The sequence below is a fragment of the Otolemur garnettii genome, unplaced genomic scaffold, assembly GCF_000181295.1.
Source record: "Otolemur garnettii isolate 467f Iridium unplaced genomic scaffold, OtoGar3 scaffold00022, whole genome shotgun sequence".
Taxonomy (NCBI): domain Eukaryota; kingdom Metazoa; phylum Chordata; class Mammalia; order Primates; family Galagidae; genus Otolemur; species Otolemur garnettii.
Genome location: NW_003852417.1, coordinates 21,608,545 through 21,632,409, shown reverse-complemented (window position 1 = coordinate 21,632,409; position 23,865 = coordinate 21,608,545). Strand labels below are relative to the sequence as shown.

Here is a 23,865-nt window from a genome sequence, read left to right as displayed (position 1 = left end):
CCAATTCTTTAGAGTATATATGGAGGAACTGAATCACTGGGTCATATGGTAATTTTATGTTTGATCCATGGAAGCCTCCATGCTGATTTTGTCCTTACAGAATGCGTTAAGGCAGCCTTGCTTTCCTTGGGAACTTGCAAAGCCCTCTCCATCCCAGTGGCTCTGAGTCCATCTCAGAAGCACTCTCTGAGAAATGTTCTCGTTTTTGCCTCTATGGCCAGCCCCACCTACTGGTCAATTGGACGGTCTTCAGCTCCTTTAATGACTGCCAGCTGCCAGACACATCTCAGGGAATCATGCAGCCCCAAGATTAAGCCTCCCAAGCTAAGTAAGTTGGTCATTGCCTGAGCTAAAGCTTTCATAGCAAAGAGGTGAAACAAACCCCAGAGCCATGGTCCAGCTCTGCTCCCCAAAGGACTATAGTGGCCTCATGGGCTGTAGAGAGTTTAGTTAAGACCCTGACACTTTTCTTTCTTTTTTTTTAAACAATCTCATTCTATCACCCTGGGTAGAGTGCCATGGCATCATCATAGCTCACAGCAACCTCAAACTCTTGGGCTCAAGAGATCTTCTTGCTTCAGCTTCCCCAGTAGCTGGGACTACAGGTGTCCACTACCACACCTGGCTAGTTTTCCTATTTTTAGTAGAGACAGGGTCTTGCTCTCGCTCAGGCTGGTCTCGAACTCTTGAGCTCAAGCAATCTACTGCATCAGCCTCCCAGAGTGTTAGGATTACAGGCATCAGCCACCCTACCTGGCCCTCCAAACAGGCCTGGAGGGAGGGGAAGGGAAGGAGCATGTGACTCTTTTAATGACCTCAAACAGTTCCTCTGGAACAGCCCTTTGGGGATAGGGAGTGTGGGCATGTGTCAGCCTTTGTATGTCTTGTTAGAGTAGAACATGATTTGATCTTGTGAGTGGAAGTAGACATTTTAAGCTGTAATTGGAGTTTGGGATTTTCAAAAATAGAAAAGAGATAAGGAAGAGGCCGGGCTGGAGCTGTCAGGAGCTGTACTCCGCTGGTGTTTTCCACATTGAGTCCCCTCCCCCAATTTTCCTTTTCTTTCTTTCAGTTACAGGAAGACACTTGAAACGAGCACCAGGTTGGGTGTGTTTTTTTTTTTTCAACATAGGCTTCTCTTTTCCCCTCCTATGTATGTATTTCTCTAGTTGGAGAAAAGATTTTAAGAAATCCCAATCCCTGTAGCATGTGGCAAATTTGTATGAATAATAGCGTACATATTCTTCCGAGACTGCTCACCTGCTGTCTTGTCTGTCTCCTCACATTAGCCCTATGAGAGAGGTCAGGAAGTCTTATAAATAACAATCTGTCTTCACCTTACAGATGAATAGAGTCCCACAGAGTGTGCGGATTGGTGTAAGGTCGCACGTATTGTAGATGGCAGAACCAGAACAGGAACCCCGTGTCCTGTCCACTTTTCCCTGGCTCCCCTTTCCTCCGGGCCAGTTTAGAGGCCCAGGCTGCATGTCTGCATCTGCATCAGAATCACCTCCCCTGTCCTCACCTTCCCTGGACTGGAAGTCTTATTCCTCTTTGTCCCTGCCATGACTACACCACAGCAGGTGCTCGGGGATGCTGGGTGACTCCAGGAATGAAGGTCTCGTGGAGCTTTCTGATTGCCTATTCCTGGTGGGATTTTAATTACATGAGTCAGTGGAGAGATCAGAGGCGCAGCAGCAGGATGACAGTGTCCAGGGGCTGGTGCGTGCAGCCTCTGTTGTTGCTCCTGGGGAGGGCTGGATGGGGTGGGATGAGGGTAGGGGCTTCGATCTGTGGGGGGAGGAGAGAGCAGGGGCTGTGGTCCAATACCCACCAGGATTCTACCAGCTAAGCGTGGCCTTAGCTTTCAAGATACAACCTGCTTGGGTACAAGACAGGAGCTTCCCGGGGTCTGAGTATTTGTATTGGGAACGCCTCTATCCTCAAGCCTGCAGGAGGCAAGGCCATCTTGTTCAGCTGCAGCCTGCTGACTGGCAGCGCCCACCGTGTCCTCAGAGGGAGTTAATAGACATCCTCTTCAGGCCAGCACAGATTGAACAACTGCTGCCCACCAGGCACTCAGCTAGGGCTAAAGGATATATAAGGGGTGCTCAGAGAAGCCGTGCTTTGGCTTCTATGTCTCATTCTTAAAGCCCCCTGCAGCCCCTTGCAAGGTCTTGGCTCCATGCAACTGGGCCCCAGACATCCTCACTGCCTGTCTGGTCTCTGTGACTGTCAACTAGGCAGATGCTACAGCCACATTGTCACAGGTCAGAATCCTCAGAGCTTGCAAGGAAGCATACCAGAGCTGTCGCAGGCCTGGGGGCAAAAGCTGTGCACAGTTTCTGGGGTGTCTATGGCCAGAGTGAACAGCCCACATTCTAGTTTGCCTTGTGGTTTGCAGGTATTGGAGGAAGATTTCTTTTAAAGTCAAAACAAAACAGGATTGCAGTCCAGCGGTCCCCAGGACCACCCTTAGGTTTGATCATTTGCTTGAAGCTCTGAGAGCTCAGCAGAACTGTTATCATTATGGTTTATTACAGTGAAAGGACACAGATCAAAATCCATGGGGAGAGTCCCCGGCACGAGCCTGCACTTATCTCCTCCTGGTGTGTTGTATGGAGAGCACTTCCTTCTCCCACCAAGGCTGTAAGGCAACATGCATGGAGCATTACCAATCAGGAAAGCTTACCAGACCTTGGGATCTGAGTTTTTGTTGGGGGTCAGTCCCATAGACAATGCTGACCACCCTACTGGTCTCCAGGCCTCTCCAGAAGTCAAACTGAGTGAGCACTGCGTGGACCAAGGCCCTCACCGTAAATTATGTTGTTCACATAGACTGTCTAGGGGTGGCCCACAGCTCCCAGGGAAACAAAGACACTCTTCTAGGGTTGAGAGGTTATTTCCCAGCAAAGGCCGAACATATCTTTCAGCTCAGTTAATCCTTTACTCTTAAGTGTCATAGAAGGACTCAGAACCCCTGCAGAGGCCTCAACACTCAAAGCAGAGGCAAAGGGAAGACTTTGTCAGACTTTCTAGAGAATGACCAAGAGCACCTGAGAACATTTTAGCATTCAAGGGACAGCTGTATACGTGTGTGTGAGGGTGTGTGCACAGGCGTTTGTGTGGGTGGTGGTGTTTGTGTGCCTGCAGTGTGTATCTACACACAGATGCACAATGACAGTGGCTCAAGAAGAGCCCAAGAGGAAGCCTGGCAGCTGGGCAGGTGCACTGCCGACTGTGAATGAGCGTCTGCGACATCCCAGAGCTAGAAGCAATGCATAGAAAATGAGCCTTCCTTTCCACATGGGCCAACTGGTTTTCAGAGGCACTTTGTTACTGTCAGAATGAGTCACATGTGGGAGGCTGAGGGCCAAATTAAGTCTGTGAACTTAAAATCAGGCACTCAGTGAATCTGGAGCTTAAAATAAGGAGACAACCTCATTTGGGGGAAAGATTGAAGCAGGAAATTAAATGGCTTCAAGGAGAAACAAAGATTCCTGCCTGTCGGCCAAAAGGTGGTTGGTGCAGAGGACTGGTTCCCAGAGGCCTGCTGGCTTTTCTGGCCCCGTCCCAGGCTGCCTGAGGCCATTTAGCTGTCCAGGAATCTCCATGTTCACAGCTCCTTGACACCATCCTGCAGGGGGAGGGGTGGGTGTAGTTTCCCCCACTGCACACCAAGCACAGGGGTACTCACCTGGAATTAGAAAACGTGAAAAATATGTGTACAATGCCTTGATGGCTCCCAAGAGCTGATGACTTGGACGTGCATGTTTTGAAAAGGTTGTCTGGATGATTTTTATGCCTGCAGGTGGGGTGGCATGGGGGAGGTAGGAAGTGATGAGGCTGGACAGCTAGAGGCAGGCCTGTTGTGATGATGGTCTTGGGTGTCAGACTAAGAGTTTGCATGTTATCTTAAAGGCAATTGACATTTTTTGCATTTGAGTAGCAGAGTCAAATTTATAAATTGGAAAGAGAACTTTGGTGCTCAAAAGTGAATGAAAGGAGAAGAGAAGGAGGTCGGTGGGGTTGGGTTTAGGAGTCTGTTGCACTCCTCAGGCATGAGGGCTGGAAGAGAGGCAGGATCGATTTGCAAGAGCGATTTCAGAGTTGCAGGGCTTGATCTGGTTGATGGGCCAAGAGAAGCTTCTCCATCTAATGCTGGGGGAAGGAGAGAAACAGGAATACTATGTTTATAGAAATAGGGAACTTACGGAGAGCAGCATTTGGGGGAGAAGAGGATGAAGCCACCATTCAAGGCTGGAGTGGAATTCACATGGAGGTGGCCAGTGGCTCAAAGATGTGATTCTAGAAATCGGAGGGTAAAGCAGGGCCTGGCACAGATTAGTGAGAATCTGCCTACAGGATGTCCAACCTGCAGCCCATGGGGCCTCATGCTGATTTGGTGGGGACTTTTTCTGCTTGTATGTAGTGTCATATATCACACAAAGCATGCGCAGACTTTTTTTGCTCATCAGCTTTCATTAGTGTTTGTGTATTTAATGTGTGGCCCAAGATAATTCTTCTTCCAATGTGTGGCAGAGAAAAAAAAAGGTTGGACACCACTGGCTGAAGTTGGCAGTCCCTGGAGATGCTGTCTGTCAACTTGTCAGTGAGCCACTGTCCTGGAATAAAACTGAGGGTTTCCCTGGGGGTGTATGGCTTTGCTCCTTAGGGCTGCAGGCTTGGGGCCATCTTCCCAGCCTGGGGCCCACAGCAGGGAGGACTTCCTGGTGTCCCCTCTTCAGTGCAGACTGTTCCCCAGCCAGCTTGTAGCATTCCCTGGCCCCTGTGGTGAAGAGGGCCCCAACAGGCAAGGAAAGGCCCTCGGCATTTTAGGCATCGGAACTGGAGAGGTCTCAGTGTCCAAGGTCCTGTTTTATAGATGATAAAATTGAGATTCAGAGATAAAGGGAGTGGTTGAGGTTGCAGAACCTGTCTCTGGCACCACCAGGGAGGCCTTCATTCTCCCCGACTCCCAGCAGGGGCCTCTCCTTAGGCTGAGAATGGCCTATTGTCTTCCAGGACTACACAAGGGTGGTGTGCCCTGTCATTGACATCATCAACCTGGACACCTTCACCTACATCGAGTCTGCCTCGGAGCTCCGAGGAGGTGAGTGGGGCTGATGCCGCCTCCCCAGCGGGGCAAGTGAGGGGAAACTCTTGGTGGCTAGTCTGGAACTCCCAGCCTGCCTCCTGCGATTTAATTCGCTCCAACTTGACTCTTACACCAGAACCGTGAATGGGAGGGTGGGACAGGATGCTCTTAGCTCCCAGAATCTTGGCTGTAAGACAGGGCTCACTCCAGAGCCCGCGAAAATGACAGGAGCAAGGATTCCCTGGCTATGTGGGGCCTGCATTGTTCTGCCCCTCAATCCTAGAGACTCGCCCCAGCTCTCTGTCCAGAGCCTTGAGCTCCCCCCACAATCAATGTTGAGGTGATTCAAGTAGTCTAGGGGCCTCTCACAAACCTGCTCGCACCTTCCAGAGACGCAGGGCCAAGGGCCACCTTCCTTGACTATGCATCCTGTTGTCCCTGGCCCTACCCTGGGCCCTTGATCCTCTGCCCTTTACTCCTGACCGTTCCCAGCCGAGAAGATGCAGAGAGGCAGCAGGAGGTAGAGAAGGAAGTGGGCTGGAAGAGGAGCTCTGGCAGCCGGGCTGCTGGTCAGCTCAGGTGAGACCTATATCCCAGGCCAGCTTCTCAGGGAAGCCACTTGCATTCACGCCCTTCTGGAGAAGCCCTGCGGTACCTCTGAGAGGCCAAATCAAGCGGGTCAGTGCTATGTTTCAGGGTTTGACTGGAGCCTCCATTTCCAATGGGAGCAGCTTTCACCAGAGCAGAAGGCTCGGCGCCTGGACCCCACGGAGCCCATTAGGTAAGTAGGAAGCATCAGTGCAAGGGTGAGTGGGCAGATCTGTCCCTCCTGGGTCCTTCCCTCTGTCATGTGGTATAGAAAGTCACTCCATACTGGACAGCAAAGGACTGGACAGAGTTGAAGAGAACCCTTTGCCAGGCCACCTCCACTTATACCCCTATTTTAGGAGGAGACTTCTAGCTAAGGGGTTGGTGACCTGGTGGAGACCCATGCTGAGAAGTGACATCCACCTTCACATGTGCCATGATGGACCTGTGCTTCCTGCTACCATGGGCAGGTTCTGTGTAGGCCTCTGGTGAGAGAAGGATGGGCCTCTGGGGCCAGGGGCAGAGAGCTGAGGTCTTGTCTGTCAGGATTAGGTCCAGGAAGGTGGAGTCAGCCACTGCTATAACTGGAGGTCAAAATCAAGGCACAGCCACTGCTGCAAATTAATAAGTACATCTGTCCCTTTTGTGTGAGAATATGACAGCAGGTGGCATGGACACCGGCTGCTTTGCTGAGCTGCAGGTGGCTTTGTCCTGACTTACATTCTCTCTTCCAGACCCTTTCCTTTCCAGGCACTTCTCTGACATCTCTCGCAGTCATCCAGGCAGGGGAGGCTGGGGTAGGGCCCCAAGAGGAGGAAACAAAGTTCTCTAGGGTGACCGTAATGACACACCACACAGGTGGCTTATGCAGCCAGCACACACATCTCATCTCTTGGTTCTGGAGGTCAGACTTCTGAAATTGGGTGTCTGAAATCCATTCTGGGCCTGTCTTCTTGGTCTAGAGGTGGCCGTCTCCTCCCTGTGTCTCCCTATATCGTCAGTGTGTGTCTCTGTGTCCAAATTTCCCCTTTTTAAAAGGACAGCCGCTATATTGGAGTAGTGCCCTCACTAATGACCTCATTTTAACTTGGTGGCCTCTGTAAAGACCCAATGTGTAAATAAGGCCACATTCTGATATACTGGGAGCTGAGAAGGGGGTACAATTCAATGTGTAGCACAGAGGCAAAAAGGGGAAGAGGAGAAAGACCCAGTTTCAGGAGCAAGATGTTCTGCCAGTGGGTACTGCCTCAGCCCTTCTCTCTGTCCTGTCAGTGGCCACCCTCCCTGCCCCCAGTAACAGCACCCAGGACAGCCGTGCTGGTCAGGACCCATGGCTTAGACTGGCAGAGGCTCCCAGGTCATCAGATCTGCTAGAGCCCTGAGTGAGAGCCTCACCCCACAGGAGGTGTGCTGATGAGTGAGTGGCCTGTCTGCAAGGTCAGGCAGTTTACAGTTAAAGGGGAAAGCCCTGGAGCTTGTTCTTGTTTTAGGTAACTAGAAAATGTATTGGTCCTTTTGAAGAGGAACAGATATGGGAAGAAAATGGCCTTGAGTTCCAGACTCCTGGGGCAGAAGAGTTTGAGAGCAATCTCTCTGCTATAACTGGTGCTTCTCTTTCTCTTCTAAATGTACAGGACTCCGATCATAGCTGGAGGGCTCTTTGTGATCGACAAAGCATGGTTTGATTATCTAGGGAAATATGACATGGACATGGACATCTGGGGTGGGGAGAACTTCGGTGAGTGCCTGCCCTATTCATCCTGAACTATATCATTCTATACGCCCTGGGGGCTGGAACAGGGATCTCTGAGTCCTTGAATCCAGCACCAAGCTGTTAGGGAGTCATGCATGCCTGGGAGGAGGGCCTGGAGATGGTGGGTGAGTTGCTCCTTTGGGGGAAGGCCAGTGGGGCACCACAGGAACAGTTGTTGGAGAGGGTGGTAACGAGGGAATTGCTCTGTGGGGCCACAAGGAAGCTAAGGGCCAGGGAAACACTCCCTGTGTTGGGGTGGAGACTGTTGGGGGACAGATGAGATGCCACAGCCAGGAAGACCAAAGAGGAGTGCCAAGTCCAAGGGGCTAGACGTGGGTTGCACTAGGAGCACTGCAGCTAGGAATTAGGAGTTGGAAGGAGACTGGAAAGAGAAGAGAATGAGGAACAGGAACAACAGTGACATCCCTTAATATCCGTTAATGTCCCTTGGCTGCTGTGAGTATGGCACTCAGCACTGGGTAATGAGGAGGGTCTGGCTTAACTACTACAGGACACTTTATTACTACAGTGTCTTTTAGTGGGAGAGAGGCTGGGTTGCAGGGCCCAAGACTTTGCAGATGGCCAGGTATGGCCATAGTGGTACAGGGCTGAGAAACAGCAGTCAGAAAGACGCATTCTATCTAGCTAGTGACACTTAAGTGACCCTAATTTCCCTTGTATATTAAAACTGTGACTACAGGATAATAATCCCACTTCTTTGGGTTGTTGTGAAAATCCCCTGAGTTAAGTGTGAGAATCCTGGCACACATGGGCATGGTAAATGTTAGTTTCCTCCCACAGGTGAGACTTGACAGGTAGCTGGAATAGAAGCTGCACAAGGACGTGAATTTGAGTCTGTTTCGTTCCTGGCTATCTGTGGTGCCCACTGTAGTGCCTGCCACATGTCAAGGCCTTTCCCTTCTCCGAGTGCAGGGACTCATGTTGGGCTGGGCTCTCCCGCCTGTGGCGCAGGCTGGGAGAGTGATCCACGGGCCGTCCTGGCATTTAGCAGGAATCCCGTGCACTGTCTGCTGTCATTGTTTTCCCCTGTTCTTGCCTCCAGAAAGTTTTATGGCTTTCTTCCTCAGTCACTAAGAGTTATTTCCTAGAAATTTATGGCTTCTGGCCTGACCCACGGCATCTGTTCTCCCAAACTGGGCAGTGTAGAGAAATGCATCAGCAATGTGGGTCTCCTGCCACACAGGGGCCAGACTGGAAGCTCAGCGAACAACAGACTAACATTCCATCACCCCAACCAAACCCAGCCCCTCCCTGGGACCTGGTCCATGAAAACCTTCTGGAACATGTTAGGGGGTCGTTGGTGTGGGATTTGAGGCCAGGTTTGCCTGCCCCAGCCCAGGAGCAGTTGAACCCAGGTAGACTCTTGGGGTTCTCAATGGAGTGGAGATTTCTCTCTTACTGGGCAGAGCCAGTTGTTAAGTCCTGACGACCCCGGTTCCTCTGAGCAATGTGTTCTGGAATTTCTTTTGCCCATCAAATGATTCCTCTCTACAGCACTTTTGGTAGACAGCAGCCATCCAATCTTTGCTCAAATGCTACTTATAATGATGTACTCACAGTTTCACAGTTTAGCACATTCTGTCGTAGAGAATTTTTTTGTTGGGCTGTTAGAAAATCTAAATCAAATCCTGGCTCCCCCCAGCTTCTGTCTGTCAGGTTCGTTCTGCTTTCCTGCACTGCACAAAGTGAGCATGATTCCTCTTCCACATGGCAGTCCCATTTGGATTCCGGCAGCGTGTTATTTTCAATGATGGCACGGTCTGGTCCATTTTGGTACTGGTGGCAGTACCTTTCCTTGCAGCAATGTTAACACATCTGCTCAAATCAAGTAGCAATCACATCTAGCAGGCTTCCAAGTCTTTTTGGCATTAACAAGGGCTGATTGGAATCGAGAAGTTGGGAAGGGTGCTGGGAAGTGTGGGAGAGACATTTACAATGCATCACGAAATTTTTTAAACCACAAAACAAGCGCTGCCAACAGCTATCACAGGAAACACTTCATTTTCCCCACCCCAACATTCCATTATGTTGTAGCCAGCTAACAGCCTTTCGAAAGCCATTTCTGGATGGATGGGGGTGTGTGCGTGTATTCGCATTGTATATGCCAGAAAACGCAGTGTTTTCCAATGGCGGCTGTGTCACGTGGGCAGCCTTGCATCTGCAGGTGGGGATGGCAAGGCCCTAAGACCCTGGAGGAGGATGCAAGAGAGGGTCCGGTGGGATTGAAGACGGAGATTTCAATGGAGTTTGTGAGTGATGCTCCAGCTGCAAAGGACAGATGGCGCTAAGGGGTGAGGGAAACTGCCCGGCTTCAGGGTGTGGCAGGAGGCGCTTCCTGTCCCCCAAGTCCTGAAGACCCACTGCCCTTAGCATCACTCACACCCATCCCCTCTCTCCGTCACTACCAACTGTCCTGAGTCGTTTCCCACCTCTGCTCTCCTACAGAATCTGACCTCCCACTCTCTTGCCCACATGCTCTTTCTGAAATGCAGATCTTCTCACCCCTCCCAGGCCTGGCATCTTCAGTGGCTTCCTCCTGTACAAAGAAGCAGGCCCTACTCATGCGTCCCTCCCATGGCCTTACCCCTCCTCTCTAGCTTCATCAGTCTCCTCCTACCTCCAGCCTCTAGTGCAGAGGTCCTGAACAGAACCACTCACACTTAGTATGCCCAACCCTCTACAATGACCCGGCCTCCCATCTCCACCTAAGGCTGACCACAGCAGATGTGGACTTCCTCCCATGGTGCAGTCCTGGGGCCACCTCCTCTACAAGGAGAACACCTGCACTACCCTCCCTCAGGCTATACCTCCAACATCGTGTTCCCTTGTCTGTCATTGCACTGAGCCCTCTTACACATCTGTCTGTCTATCTGTCTGTGCCTGCTGCCCAGCCTCCTACCAAACCTGGAACTCCTCAAAAGCAAGGCCATTCATCCACCTTCTTGTTCTTGAGGCCACAACAGTAGAAACTGCTCACTAAATGTGTGTTCAGAAATCCAAAAGCTGAATGGGAAGGGGTGAAAAGGACAACATGATACACTATATAAGGCACCCTTTAAAATAGGTCTCATTGCATTAACTGGAGTGCATGATTAAAAGTTCCCTTTAAACATGAGAACAATAACAGTAGTGGCAGAGACATATTGCCTTTCCAAAAAGTAGAATTTCTATGAATTCTAGATGTGTTCACGTATGTGGTATTGACTTTATGTCATAGCACAAAAATACATAGATTATTAGGGAAGGCTCCAGCCAAGATGACCTTGACCTGCTCCATCACATGCAGTTCCTGCCCTATCCCATCTTGGTTTTTATCTGTTAGACGCAGCCATGGTCGATGGCTCACATGCTCACACACATGGCCCTGGGGCCACCATTCCCACCAAATGCTTCTAAGGTGAGCTGAACACCTCTGATAATTGCATCAGCAGTTCAGAATGAGAGCATGTTTTAGAGACATGTGGCTTTTAGAATTTCTTTTTTTCAGAAGTTGATTTGCATTAAAATTGGATGTTTAAACTGCAATTTACATTACACAGGGAATGTGTAATATGTCTATTTCCTTAGAGCTGCATCTTACTTTTAGCTTTTGGTCTTTAGAGATAAAATGAATCTGTTGCCCAGGTATGAAGTGTGCGTGTGTGTGTGTGTGTGTGTGTGTGTCAGTGTGTGTAGGTGGCCTGGATGAGGGATGCACATTTCCAAAAAGGAAACCTTGGCACTTGCGTGAAGGGAAGTATGGGATTCCTGGATTAGAATGGGGGATTTCCAAAGCAAAGGAGGCACAAAAGACTGCTGAGAAGAGACAGATGAAGTAGGCCCAGAGAGGAACCACCACCACCCACCGCCTCCAGAATGTAGGCAGAGATGCCAGGCTATGCCAGCCTTGGCTCCCCTGTGCCCACGCACTTGCGCATGTGTTATATAAAGAACATGGGCAGATAGACCTAAGTTGGAATCTGGAAGTCATCACTAGGCATCCTTGGGAAAGTTCCTTCACTTCACTCAGCCTGTTTCTAGTTCTTTAAAGTGGAACCAATGATCCCCATGGGAGGGAGAAATAATGTCCTTCCTTCTTCCACCACCCCACCAAAGATGTCTACACTCTAATCCCTGAAACCTATCAGGATGTTACCTTACATGGCAGAAGGGATTTTGCAGGTGTGATTAAGGTCACTAATCAGTAGCCTAGAAGTAAGAGATTACCCTGACTTGTTAGGGCGGACCCGGTCTTATCACTTGAGCCCTTATAAACAGAGAACTTTGCCAGGCTGTGGGCAGAAGAGAAGGAGCAGAAGGAAAAGCCAGAGGGATTTGAAGCATGAGGGGAACTGACCAACCCCCAGTGCTGGAGGGGGCAACATGAAAGAGCTGAGAAGAGCCCCAGGTCAGTTGAGGAAAGGGAAACCTCAGTCCTGCAACCCCAGGAATTGAATTCTGTAAACAACCAAATGAGCCTGAAAGCAGGTTGTTTTTCAGAGACTCTAGATAGAGACATCCTGTTGACATCTGATTTCAGCCTGGAAGACCCTAAGCAGAGGGCCCAATCAAACCAGCCACTAAGTTTGTGATAATTTTTTATGGTAGCAATGGAAAACTCTCACTGTCCTTATATTGCAGTGCTGTTGTAAAGATCAATTAGATAATACCAGCCCCTTTGTTCCACCATGACACTAATCGGGATGGGCTGCCTGCCCCTTCAGGTTATGTGTGAGCAGCATTTGTTAAAGGAGGACTGTGTCTGACATTTTCCATGATTAGTGGCTCAGGATGAGGGAAACAGCCTCATCTGAGAACGGCATCCAAGTCTGATGAAAAGGCATCTTTTCCCCAGATGGAGAGTAAAGCTAATGCAGCCCAGTGCTCTGTTCCTTGTCTGGGCTCCTTTGCTGAAGCCCAGTGCCCAGGTGAGATCCCCTGAGGCCATCGTGTCCAGATGCTCCTGTGCTTCTCCAAGTGTCATCGAGTCATCTTCCCATCATAGGGGAGATGGGATGATAAAGGGTGTCACCTTGGCATTTGCAGTCACATGGCCATTGGTGACCATGATGTGGCTGTGGTTAATACTTGTCTAGAATAGGGGGCCTGAGTGGAGCCTCGATTGTCTCAGAGGTGAGTGAAGTGCATAGGCGAGGATGTGTTTTACGGGCTGATAATGTTACCTCTGCTCAAGTCATTAAAGAATAACAGAGTTTGCCTTGGCCCAGTAGCCCCTGGGAATGTAAAGATTACCCAGAGGTAAGGTCCTGTCCCACAAATATGTGTGAATTTATGACACTAGCCGTGTGAGTGTCTGCCTCTCTGCCCACTGCCATCCTCTCTAATCCCTTAAACTTGGGCAAAGGTAGAACAGAGAATGTTGCTGTGTATACAGTGTACACACATATACATTTCTGAGGCTCCATTTAAAACACAGCCCATCCCAGTAAGTGGTACCCACAGACACTGGGTCTCTGCCTTTGCTTAGAAACCAGGCTATACAGTGAAGCTAGAACCTTGACCAATATGGACAAGCAGTGTCATCTGAACACCATGGCTTGTTTCTTGGAGAGAAAGCTGTCCCTTCTCCAAATTTCTGTCCACTCCTCATGGGCTGGCCAGGCAAATGTTGGTTCTGGTGAAGGGTCAGGGCCCTGGAGGGTGGTAAGAACTGATAAGTTGATAAAGAGATAGAATGAAAGAAGTGGGAATGGGAGGCGGGAGGGCAATTTGCTCTCATATTAACCTAATGCTTAAAGAATGTGAAATGAGAACAGTGCCCCCAGCGAGGATGGAATAATTACACATCTCCCTGCCTGGAATTCAAAATAGCTTTGGGTCTGTACAAGGTGACGATCATTGCTCAGGGGATTGTGCAGGTGCTGACTCAGTGAGCACCCCCTGGGAACTCCCTAGGCAAAATCTTGTTGCTCCCTCCTCTGTCACTTCAGAGATGGTCCCTGAAGGAGCTGCAGCCTTGGGGAGCAGAGGCTCTGCCTGCTCTACCCTGCCTTGGGCCGCCTCGGTCCTCAGCACTTCCCAGACCACCTGTGCAAGGTCCCCTTCCTGGGGCCTCAGGATTAGTAGACTTGCCCAAAGTCTACCTTCAGCAGGTAGCTACGGGCCACCAGGCCTGGCTCATAGTCCCAGGAGGATACACATCATTATCCCGAAGTCACTGCTGTAGATAAGGGAGCAGCAGCAGTGTGTCCTGGGTGTTAAATATTCCACACTGGAGAACCCATAAATCATGACACTAATCTGGAAACTCCAAGCTGCATCCCTCAGTTTGTCTCTTGACTTTGGCAGCAGCACAGTGATCTGTGCCAGCCACGTGCCCCTGATAATTTCAGGTACCACAATCTGGACTCTGCAGCAGAGAAACTCTGAGCTCATCTCAGGCTGCACGTTCCACTGGGCAGCAGTAGCAGCCAGACTTAAAGACAGCCTGAGACAGACCTTGTTCAGGACTCAGTCACTGAGTTGATAAGGGGGGATTGTGGCAGCTAGTTAGACGCTGGTCACTCTTGCTTGTGAGTATCTTGAAGTCAGAATCTTTGTATCCACTGCTGTGTTGGCCAGTGGTAGATGTTCACTATTGGGGCAGGGCCGTGTCAGGGAAAAAGCACAGATTCTGGAGTTGGGGAGATTCCCAGCTAGTAGCTGTTGGTTGTCCCATCAGAGCTGCTTCTGCATCACCAAATAAGAACATCAGTCACTACTGAGCACTAAGCAGCAGCCTTGGAGGAGGAAGCTAAACAAAGCCTGGCCCAGAAGTCAACAAAAGGGTCATTTTCCTCCCACGACTGACATTTGAAGAATAGTGATGCTTTCAATTTTTGCACCAGGGCAATAGACACAGGAAAATGAGGAGGAAGGTTGGGCTGGCTTTAGGGAGGCAGAGAGGATGCAGGGATGCAGAGGGCTGTGGGGAGGCCCTGACGGTGTGGAGATGTCTTGGGTGTGATGCTGCCCCATGTATCTCAATAGCAGCCTCAGCAGGTCATGGGAAATGGGGGCTGGAGAGATGGAGGGGAGTCCTCAGCATCCAGTGCCTTCTGGGAGCAGATAGGGAAGCAGAGTCAAGAAGATGCTGGAAGGCAGAGCCTTGAGGGGATGCCGGAGAATGTGGGGAGACCAGAAGAAAGTGGAGAAGAGTAGGGCTGGGTGACGATGCAGTCTAAGGAGTGTCCCTGTGCATGACTGAGGCTGAGGCAGAGGGAAGCTTCAGAGAGAAAGTTCTGGGTGAAGGGAGAAAAGCAGTGGGTGGGGCATAGGGATGGGGGCAACATGGTCCAGGCATAGGGTGGAGGGATTTGCTTTGCAAATGCACAGGGACATATGTCTCATTTGAATACATGGAAAGGAAGAGGCTGTCACTGAAACGCATGCATAGCTTTAGGGAGAAAGCTGGCACAAAACCTGCGGGTTATATCTAGTAGGCAACGACTCCGTCTCTAGTGATGTGAGATTAGAAGGTTTTCCTTTTTGGGAACTAGAGCAGACCCTGTTTAGAGTCCCTGGGGAGGAGCTGATTGGCACCAACATGTTCAGGAAGACGTCCTAAGACTCAAGATTCACATGTGCTGACACGGCTCCACTGTGGGCCCCTCTGCCCCGCGGTGTGCTCGCTGCGAGGTACAGTGTGGGTGCTGGGCACGCCCCAGGCTACTGGCACTCCATGCAAACGGTGCCCCAGCCAGGTGCCAACTCCATGCCATGGAACTTCGTGGGGAGCTCGTGGGGAGTCAAAGTTTCAAATGTGACCTCCATGAATTTCAAGTGTCCCCTGCAGTGTGGCAGAAGGCAGGAAAAGGCTGTAAATCATCTGAGACATGAGAAGTGGGCAGATGTGGGCGCCACACATCAGTGTCCACGTTTTAGAGATGCTGGCTTCAGAGGCATCTCAGAATCACCACTTCCGTTCTTCCAGTCACACTTAGTTTTATACAGGTATTCTCAAAATTCTTCATCCGATGCCGACAGCAGCCCTGCCAAGGATTTTTCTGATCTTTGTTTAGTATACGAAGAAATGAGTCCTCAACAAGCTCAAGCAGGTTTCCCAGGGACACAGCCGGTGGTTACTGCCGGCCCCAGAGCTGAGCTCTCTTGGTTTCCTTCCCCCCACATTCTTGCCATCATTCAGTAGCCGTGGTCAGAAGTCCTTTCTTTGTCGCAGAGGCCACACTGCCCCCATGCTGAGGGAAATCCGGGCTTCCCAGGAATTAGCAGCAGCAGACAGGTGTGGGAAGGTGGCAGAGTAGGGATGATAGGAAGTGGCCTCATGTACATCCCTGTGGCCTTTCCAAAGAGACTGGGAGTGGGCAGCAGCTAAGGTGGCTGGGGACAGGTGGGGGAGGGCAGGTGAGGATCAGGACGCAAGCTGGAATGAAAAGAGAACGCGTAGTAGTGGTAGTAGTAGAAGGGAGGGAAGAGCAGGTGAGAGAGAGGACCCGCTGGGGAGAAGAAACCCATCCAGAGAGGCTGTGAGGTGGGGCCCAGGGTGCTAGAGGGTGCAGGGCACTCATGATGGGAAGGCCCTGGCATAGCCACATCCTGGGTCCCAGGCCAGGGACTTGGCCCGCATCCACATGAAATTTTACGGCCTCCCCTGCATGGACTTTTCATGAGCAAGCCTTCCTTCTTCATGCTTGGACTTGCTGTGGGAGCATGGACCAGGCAGGAACTCCTACAGATTGGAAGCTGCCTTTTCTACCAGTGCCATACTCGGGGCAGGGGGTTGGGGGCCACCTGCCCTGGATGCAGTTAGGTTGTGCACTAATAACACCGTCTGACGGTCTGTCTGCTTCCTAAGGTCACTGCGCCCTGGCGATTCTAACCCTGGGCCCCCACCTCCCTTAGTGGGAGGAAGCGTGCTTCCACCCTGCTGGTGTGCTCCCGGGGGGAAATGCTCGTCACAGCTGCCTCTGCTAACTCCACCTGCCCACCTCTCTGAGGGCCCACAGCAGCCAACCCTGAAGAAGTGGGTGTAGTGCGAACCCAGGGGGCACCCCCAATAACAGCTCAGCGGCTCCCAGCATTTTCTACAGTCACGTTCGGCTCTTGCTTTCTGCTCTCAGCCCTCCTCCTCCCAGGCTGCAACTGAGGTAGTTCTGACCCAGCGGTAGAACTGCAGTCTTGGTGCAGAATGACCTTTGGTGGCTGCCTTGTCCAGATGCCTTCTGGACACTCCGTCAGCTCTGCGGCATCCTTGCCATGTGGTTCGCTAGTCTGCCCCGGGTGTTCTCATGATAGTCCTCTAGGCCCTGATAGCTACAATATCCTCCTGTTTTCTCAAATGAAAATTTTCTCTTCAATACTGATTCTAACCCTGTGGGATCACCAGGGATTGTGGTTAATCCACCTTCCAAAATGAAACTTTCCATATGTTCAAAAGCAACTTTCTTTCTTTTTTTTTTTTTTTTGCAGTTTTTGGCCGGGGCCAGGTTTGAGCCCATCACCTCCAGTATATGGGGCCTGCACCCTACTCCTTTGAGCCACAGGCACTGCCCTCAAAAGCAATTTTCTTGGTGCCCCCAGGCCTCCTCCTTTCTGGGCTACAATCCTAGCAGAACCTCCACTCCAACTATGCTGGGCACTGAATGTGTTCCAGGGTCTACCGTGCCCAACACTGTTTCTGTCTGTTACCTTACATTCCCCTCTGATGTGTTAGGACCATCCCTGTTTACAGAAGGGGAAACTGAGGCTGCCCAACCAGTGGCGCTCTCAGTCTGGCTGCAGTGTCTGTTCTCACCCACCATGCTCAAGCTAGGTGAAAGGGACTCCCCAGCACTGGGGGCCTCCAACCCAGAGGGGCAATGAGAGGAGGTAACAGAGAGTGACTGTCTTGCAGAAATCTCCTTCCGCGTATGGATGTGTGGGGGCAGCCTAGAAATCGTCCCCTGCAGCCGGGTGGGGCACGTCTTCCGGAAGAAGCACCCGTATGTTTTTCCAGATGGAAATGCCAACACATATATAAAGTAAGTGCCCTGGGGCTCAGCGAGTGTGGACAGCGGCATAGATGGCCATGGCCTTGGCTGAGGGTTGCTGCTGGGGGGCTTCAGCTGTCCCTCGTGCTTGGTGAGGCTGCCCAAGTCCCCTGCTGGACAGCAGCTGCACGTGTTCCCTGGACTCTGCCCGGGCAGGGGCTGGCTTCAGGGGCTTCAAGCCACTGATCAGTGCCACCCTGCAGGGTGTGGACCCCCAGTATTTGGGGTTGTGTGGGGTGCAGGAAGGGCAACCCTTTTGTCCCAAAGTTCTAGAAGACCTGCTGCCCCCAACCCACCTTCAGGCTGGGTTACTAGGAGACAGGGAGGCACAGTGGGAACAGCTTGGGTGCCTGCTGCTCGCCTCAGCAGGGCATGGAAAGGGCCCAGAGGGGCAGGGCCTGAGGCTCTGTCCCTGTCCGCCTGTGTTCTCATCTCCTGCCTGTGAGATGGTACACTTTCACAGGGACTCAGAGGCCCCAGGATGCCCACTGCCGTCCCCGGCTTCTGCCTTTGTGTACCCCTTTCCTTTCCTTGGCCTCTCCTCTTCCTTCTTCCTTTTCTCCTTTCAGAGAAATTCCTGTGGTTTCCTTTTCCCCTCTCCCATCTTCTTCTCACTCTTCCCTCCTTCCCTATCCTCTGCCATTGTCATCGGATGCCTTCACTCCTCCACTGTCCCCTCTTTCTCTCTGTTGTGTCATTTGTTGGTCCACTGAGGGGAGGGGAGCTATGCACCCCTTTGGTGCCCCTTATTAGGGTGTCCCTGTCCCCTCCTGTGCTCTTCCGCCCTCGGGTTTCTGCACACATAAGCAGATTGTCTGTCATGTCCTGACAGCCATCCTGGAGGAGGCGGGGCTTGAGCAATGGGAAAGTGACCCGTGCCGCTAAGAGAACAAATAGGGTGAAAGACGGTGCTGAGAGAAGCAGCCCTGGTACAGGGGAGCCCTGTGGCCACCTGGAGGGGCCAGCCTGGGGATAAGGCAGGGCTGGGGCTCCAGATTGCCCTTGGTTCTGAGACTGGGCCCTGGCCAGTGGGCATCCTGTATACCATGGGTGGGTCACTGGGGTTTTAGAGAAATCATGCCCAGATGTCTGCTAAGCAGCTTTCACTCAGCTGACGGGTAGCGGGTAGGCCAGTGGAAGGGCCCCCGGACTGGACTGTGCTGCACATGTATATATGATAGCTCAGGTCCCAGTTTAGAAGGGCCTGCCAGTGCCTTTATCAAACACTTCTGCTCCGAAGCAGAGACTACATCTGGAAGAGCACCCCATTTTCACTTGAACCTCCAAGGTCACTTACTTGGGCCTTGACAAGTGCCCCTACTGCCCAAGACGCCACATGCCTATTTCCTGATGTCGTCATTTCTCTCTGCTCCGGGGCTCCTTCTGGTAGCCCCAGAGCCCTGACTGCTGAATGATGACATCCTCAGTGACCTCTGGGGTAAGACTCAGAGCAAATACCTAGTTACATAAATGCAGAGTGCTGGCCAAGTGTCTGGAAGGGAAGGCTGATCCCTGAGTCTTTCCTAACTGCACCGGCTAACTGTGTGGCCTGGGAAGACCTAGCTGTTCAGACTTTCCCCTTGAAGACCTGGGACCTCAGCACTGCCCTGTGGTAAAGGGGGGAACCTGGGAACAAGAAGCAGAGGATGCCCAGAGGTTGAGCATCCCTAATCCAAAAGTCTGAACTGTTTCAGAATCTGAAACTTTCTGAGCACTGACGTGACATCACAAATGTAAAATTCCATGCCTGACCTCAGCGATCAAAACACAGGTGCACAACCCCACAGTTCATTCAGCATCCCCCAAGGAAAAATGAAATTGCCTTCAGGCTATGAGTGTACAAGGTGTATACAAAACACAATGAATTTCATGTTTAGACTTGAGTCCCATTCCCAAGATATCTCATTATGTGTATGCAAATGTTACAAAATCCAAAAGCAACAACAACAACAAAAATAACCCTGAAATTCAAAACCCTTCTGGTTCTAAGCATTTTGGACAAGAAATGCTCAACCTGTACTAAAATCCTGTGTCTTGGGATAGAGGACCCTTTGGAAATGGGTGGGGCTTGGCTGGGTCACACCCTGGTAACATTGATGTTAGCAGGTCAGTCGTGGCAGCCCCCACCAGGGTGGTGCTGTTAACTCAGCCCACATGTGTATATGGTAGCTGGTGCCCACAGGCCCTCCTCGACAGCCCCCTTCTCAACAGACCCGCCTTTATCTCCCCAGGAACACCAAGCGGACAGCGGAAGTATGGATGGATGAATACAAGCAATACTACTACGCGGCCCGGCCTTTTGCCCTGGAGAGGCCCTTTGGGAAGTAAGTACCCCTTCAGGTTGAGGAGAGCAGAGTCCAGAGGAACCCCATTGTGGGTGTGCAGGGCTTGAGGCAGCTTTTGTAGGGGGACTCCCTGGCAACTCGGAAGGCTAAATCAATGTAGGGGAGTGGGGTCGAAGCTGTGCTTTGTGCAGTGGACCAATGTGTCCAGCTTTTTACAGAAACACAGGGTGCAGGTTGGACAGCCTGAGTGTCCCCGGGTCGGACAGGCTTCCTCCCTCCTCATACTCAGTCACCCACGCTCATTTCTTCCTTCCTTGGAAGGAGCAGTGCCATACAGATGTCCCCTGCAATAGTGCTCAGGCTTCACAGAAGAGGACAGGGCAAGGAATGTTTATTAATAACTAGATACTGTGATGTAAGCTACTTCATTAATCCTTCTCAAACTCTGAGAAATGGGCTTAATTAACCCTATGTACAGATGAGGAGACTGAGGCCTCTACAGGTTAACCTGTTTGCCCTAGACCACAGCATGTAGGAGGGGAATGGAGACTCAAACCGCATCTGTCTAATTCTAAAATCATATGCCCTTGCATTCCCCAACCCAAAGCTGATTGGAGTAGAGAAAAACAGTGACTCATTCATTTGTGTTATCATTTATGTTTCTTTGGGGGCAACCAATGGCTTTTTGTTCTACTAATGCCACTAGTCATACAAAGGAATGGCATGAGGAGATGGGTTTTTTATAGACTCAACTTCACGGGACAAGTCCACCACTGCACAGGAGAATTAAATCACAGCCTGCCAAAACAACCTGCGCCTCGGAAATCATAAATCCACGCCATCCTTCCTGTCTGGCTCTCCTAAACTCCTGAGGCATTTTATTTTCGGATCTCATCACAACCTTGATCTCTTGGCTCTACCCTCCCCACCCCGCCCCCGCAAGCCCTTCTCTCTCCAGCTTGGATTCTACACTCTTGCTCAAAGACAGCTCAGAAGGTCTTGTCCTCAGATCTTTTGTCCTGTTGTCCATGAAGAAGCACTCTCTTCCCTGCATTAAGTTTTCTCAGCCATGAGTGATCCTGACTGTGCCTTGCCCTCCCCTGTACACAGGCTGCTGGATAGAGCTGGGAAACACCCACCAGTGCTGCTAGTCATCCTCCATGGCCATCCTCTCCACAAGACCCTGGGACACCCACAGGCCCTGGACCTTCCTAGTTAGCGTTCTCCTCCATCATCATTAAACCTTCTCCACTCTCCCCAGCCCTCGAGTCCACCTCCCTCCTTCAAACTTTCTCCTGTTTCACAGCTGAAATAGAGGACATCAGCTTCCCCACACAAACCAGCACATTAACATCACTGCGTCTGCACCATCCTCTTGTCTCAAAGGACGGGCTCCTTCCTGCTGAGAGAGGCTAGCCTTCCACCTGCACTGGGACGCAGCATCGCTCCCCCACTCATTCATAAATCAACCTTTACTGAGCTCCCACGGCCAGGGTGCAGCTCCTCTTGCTTCCTGGTGCAGGGCTCATCTAACTTCAATGTGCACACAGACTTCCTGGGGATCTAACGCGAATTCTGACAAGTTTCTGCGTTTGCAATAAGCACCCGGAGATTGCTGGCCCGAGGGCCACGATGCAAGGAGGGAGGCTTTGGCAGGGAGGCTCCTAAAGTAGCGTGTGCTCTGGAGTCACCAGGGGCGCTTCAGACACACTGCAGCCTGTGCTCTTCCTCCTGGGAGTCTCTTCGCTTGATCTGGGGTGTGTCCTGGGCTGTGGGATTTTTTAACAAATGCCCCCAGGTATTTATAATGTGCAGAGAAGTGTGGGAACCACACTGGGGGGCTGTCCCGCAGAAGCCTTTACTCTCTCCCTTATCCCTGGCCTCTCTGGGCATCATTTCCATCAGCTTTTAAATGTATTCAGTGTCTTACATCTTTATTTTAAAAAAAGGATGAGGAGGAGGAAAGAAAACAAACTATAGAACCCTGTGTAGCTCACCAGTGCTCGTCACTGCATCTCTCTTTTCCACTTGTCCAGAGGCCTCCGTGAGACAGCAGGAGCTGCCTTGGGTCCACGCCCTCCCGGCACGCCTGGCCCCGGTGCCCGGCACCTGCTCCCACCTACTCTCAGTGACTGATGCGTCCCCGTACTGTGCTCTCAGGCTGCCCCATTATCTCCCACCCCGCCTCCCCCGCTATCTGCGTGCCTCTGGTCCCTGGGCCAGCAGGACTCCGCAGCCATGGCCTGCCTTCTGCTGCTCGGCCCTTCCTTCCCTGTCCCATTTGCAGGCTCCCCCCCCCCCGCCCCCCCACCATGTGCTGATCCTCTCCCTTGGGCCTGTCCTAAGGCCTCTTCCTGCCACACATTCTCTCTGGCCCTGACCATCACATCTCTGCTGCCTGTACCTGCATCTCTATTTCTATCCTGGGCCTCTCCTCAGCACTCCAGTCCCCTATATCAAAGTGACAACTGGACACTGCCACCTAGATATCTCTCAGGGGCCTCCTGCCCAACCAGTCCTTGATGGAATGCATGCGGTTTCTCCTGAACACACTCCTCTTCCCATATTCCCCGTGAACAGTCTTCCTGGTACTCTGTTGTCCACGTCAGCCACTGGGGCTCAACCCTGACTTATCCCTGTCCTTCCCACCCCATCCAAATGATCAGTCCTGGTAAAACGGCCTCATTCAGGCGTGACCACCCAGATCCGTGCTAGACCCTGAATATTCTGGGTAAGAGGTTCTGGTGCAGTCTCAGGGGGCCCAGGGAGGCAGCAGGGGTGGCGGGAGGGGAGACAGGGCCAGTTCTGTGTAGCTGCCAGGGAAGGAGAAGTCGGAAAGAGCTCCCACAGGGGTCAGTGCAGAGGGAGAGAAGGGGCTGGACAGAGCCTGTGTGCTCTCCATTCCACCCACTTCCCCATTTAAAAGTGTGTTCAGCACCTGGGCTTCCACACCTGCCCCCCCTGCTGTCCTCCCTGTCCCCAGCCCCACCTTATCAGACCCAACAGCAGATGCTGTCAGAGCAGGAACATCACCATTCGTGCTCTGCTTTGAACCCACGAGTTCTATCTCAAGGCGCTTAAATAGTCTGTACTCCTCAGCACTGCCTCATAGGACCCTTCCTGGTCTGTCTTCCCTCTCATCCCGCCCACCTTCCCTCGCCCAGCCCCCACATGTGTTCACATACACACGTCTATTTTAAGATCCTGCAGCACCAGCACCGTTCCTGAGAACAGAACTTCCCTCCCTCCTCGCGTGCTCATCTCTCTCCTTGCTCTCCTGCCTGCAGCAGGGGCCTTACCTCAGCCTCTTTCTGGTTTGTCTAGAAAACATCCACTCTTCCAGGTAGCAGCATCAACATGCGAGGGGGCCCTCTGGGGTGTCCCCACCGCCCTGCGTGCCCACCTGTGACACATGTAATGGCTATAATGGTTTGTTTCCCTGTCTTTGCCTCCTGTTCAAAACCTTTCTATTCTATCCTACATTGGATACGATGCCTGACACATAGTAGGTGCTCAGTGAATATTTGATGAACGAATACATGGCTGGGCCCCAGAACCAACCGGAGAAGAGGATTCTTGTGGCTAGAGTAGTGGGGAGTGGTTTTCCAATTGTAGAATACAAAAAGATTCTAAGTAGACCCAGAGCTCCAGCAATGAATTTTGAATAACACATAGAATGTTCTTGCAGCTTTGTTTCTAATGAAAAGTAAAAACACCCCCAAATTCCATTTTCAAATAAAAAGCATGAGCGCTCAGTGTCATTACCACGCCATTTGTGAGATAGTGCTAAGTGTTTCATAGCTCTGTCTGGAGCTACAGAATTCTCTCCTTGGGAAATTTCCCCAGGACCCTCCAAAGAGATGTGGATGCAGAGCATGGGTGCCTGGTGCTCCCCATCCTGGCCACCTTCCTGGTGTCTGCCTCTGACAACTATTTTGTCTTTGTGTTGTCCTCACCCCTGGCACCACCAGCATTGAGAGCAGATTGGACCTGAGGAAGAATCTGCGCTGCCAGAGCTTCAAGTGGTACCTGGAGAACATCTACCCAGAACTCAGGTATCCTCCCTCTGGTGGAGCCTTGGCTAGCTACAAGGAGTGGCCCTCCCCTGGCTCAGTCTAGTAAAGAGATGGCCTGTGGCCAACTGGATGAGGG

The 23,865-nt window shown here is 51.5% G+C and overlaps 1 protein-coding gene across 1 annotated transcript in view; it reads left to right on the top strand.

Annotated features, from left to right (window-relative positions):
• GALNT14 (polypeptide N-acetylgalactosaminyltransferase 14) overlaps positions 1–23,865 on the top strand; it is a 202,508-nt gene that overhangs the window by 172,463 nt on the left and 6,180 nt on the right. Inside the window, exons 7-12 of the mRNA XM_023511823.1 lie at positions 5,026–5,113; positions 5,795–5,879; positions 7,321–7,424; positions 17,293–17,419; positions 19,660–19,752; positions 23,685–23,768. Of these exons, the coding sequence (XP_023367591.1) occupies positions 5,026–5,113; positions 5,795–5,879; positions 7,321–7,424; positions 17,293–17,419; positions 19,660–19,752; positions 23,685–23,768 (581 nt within the window). The remainder of the gene's footprint in view (positions 1–5,025; positions 5,114–5,794; positions 5,880–7,320; positions 7,425–17,292; positions 17,420–19,659; positions 19,753–23,684; positions 23,769–23,865) is intronic.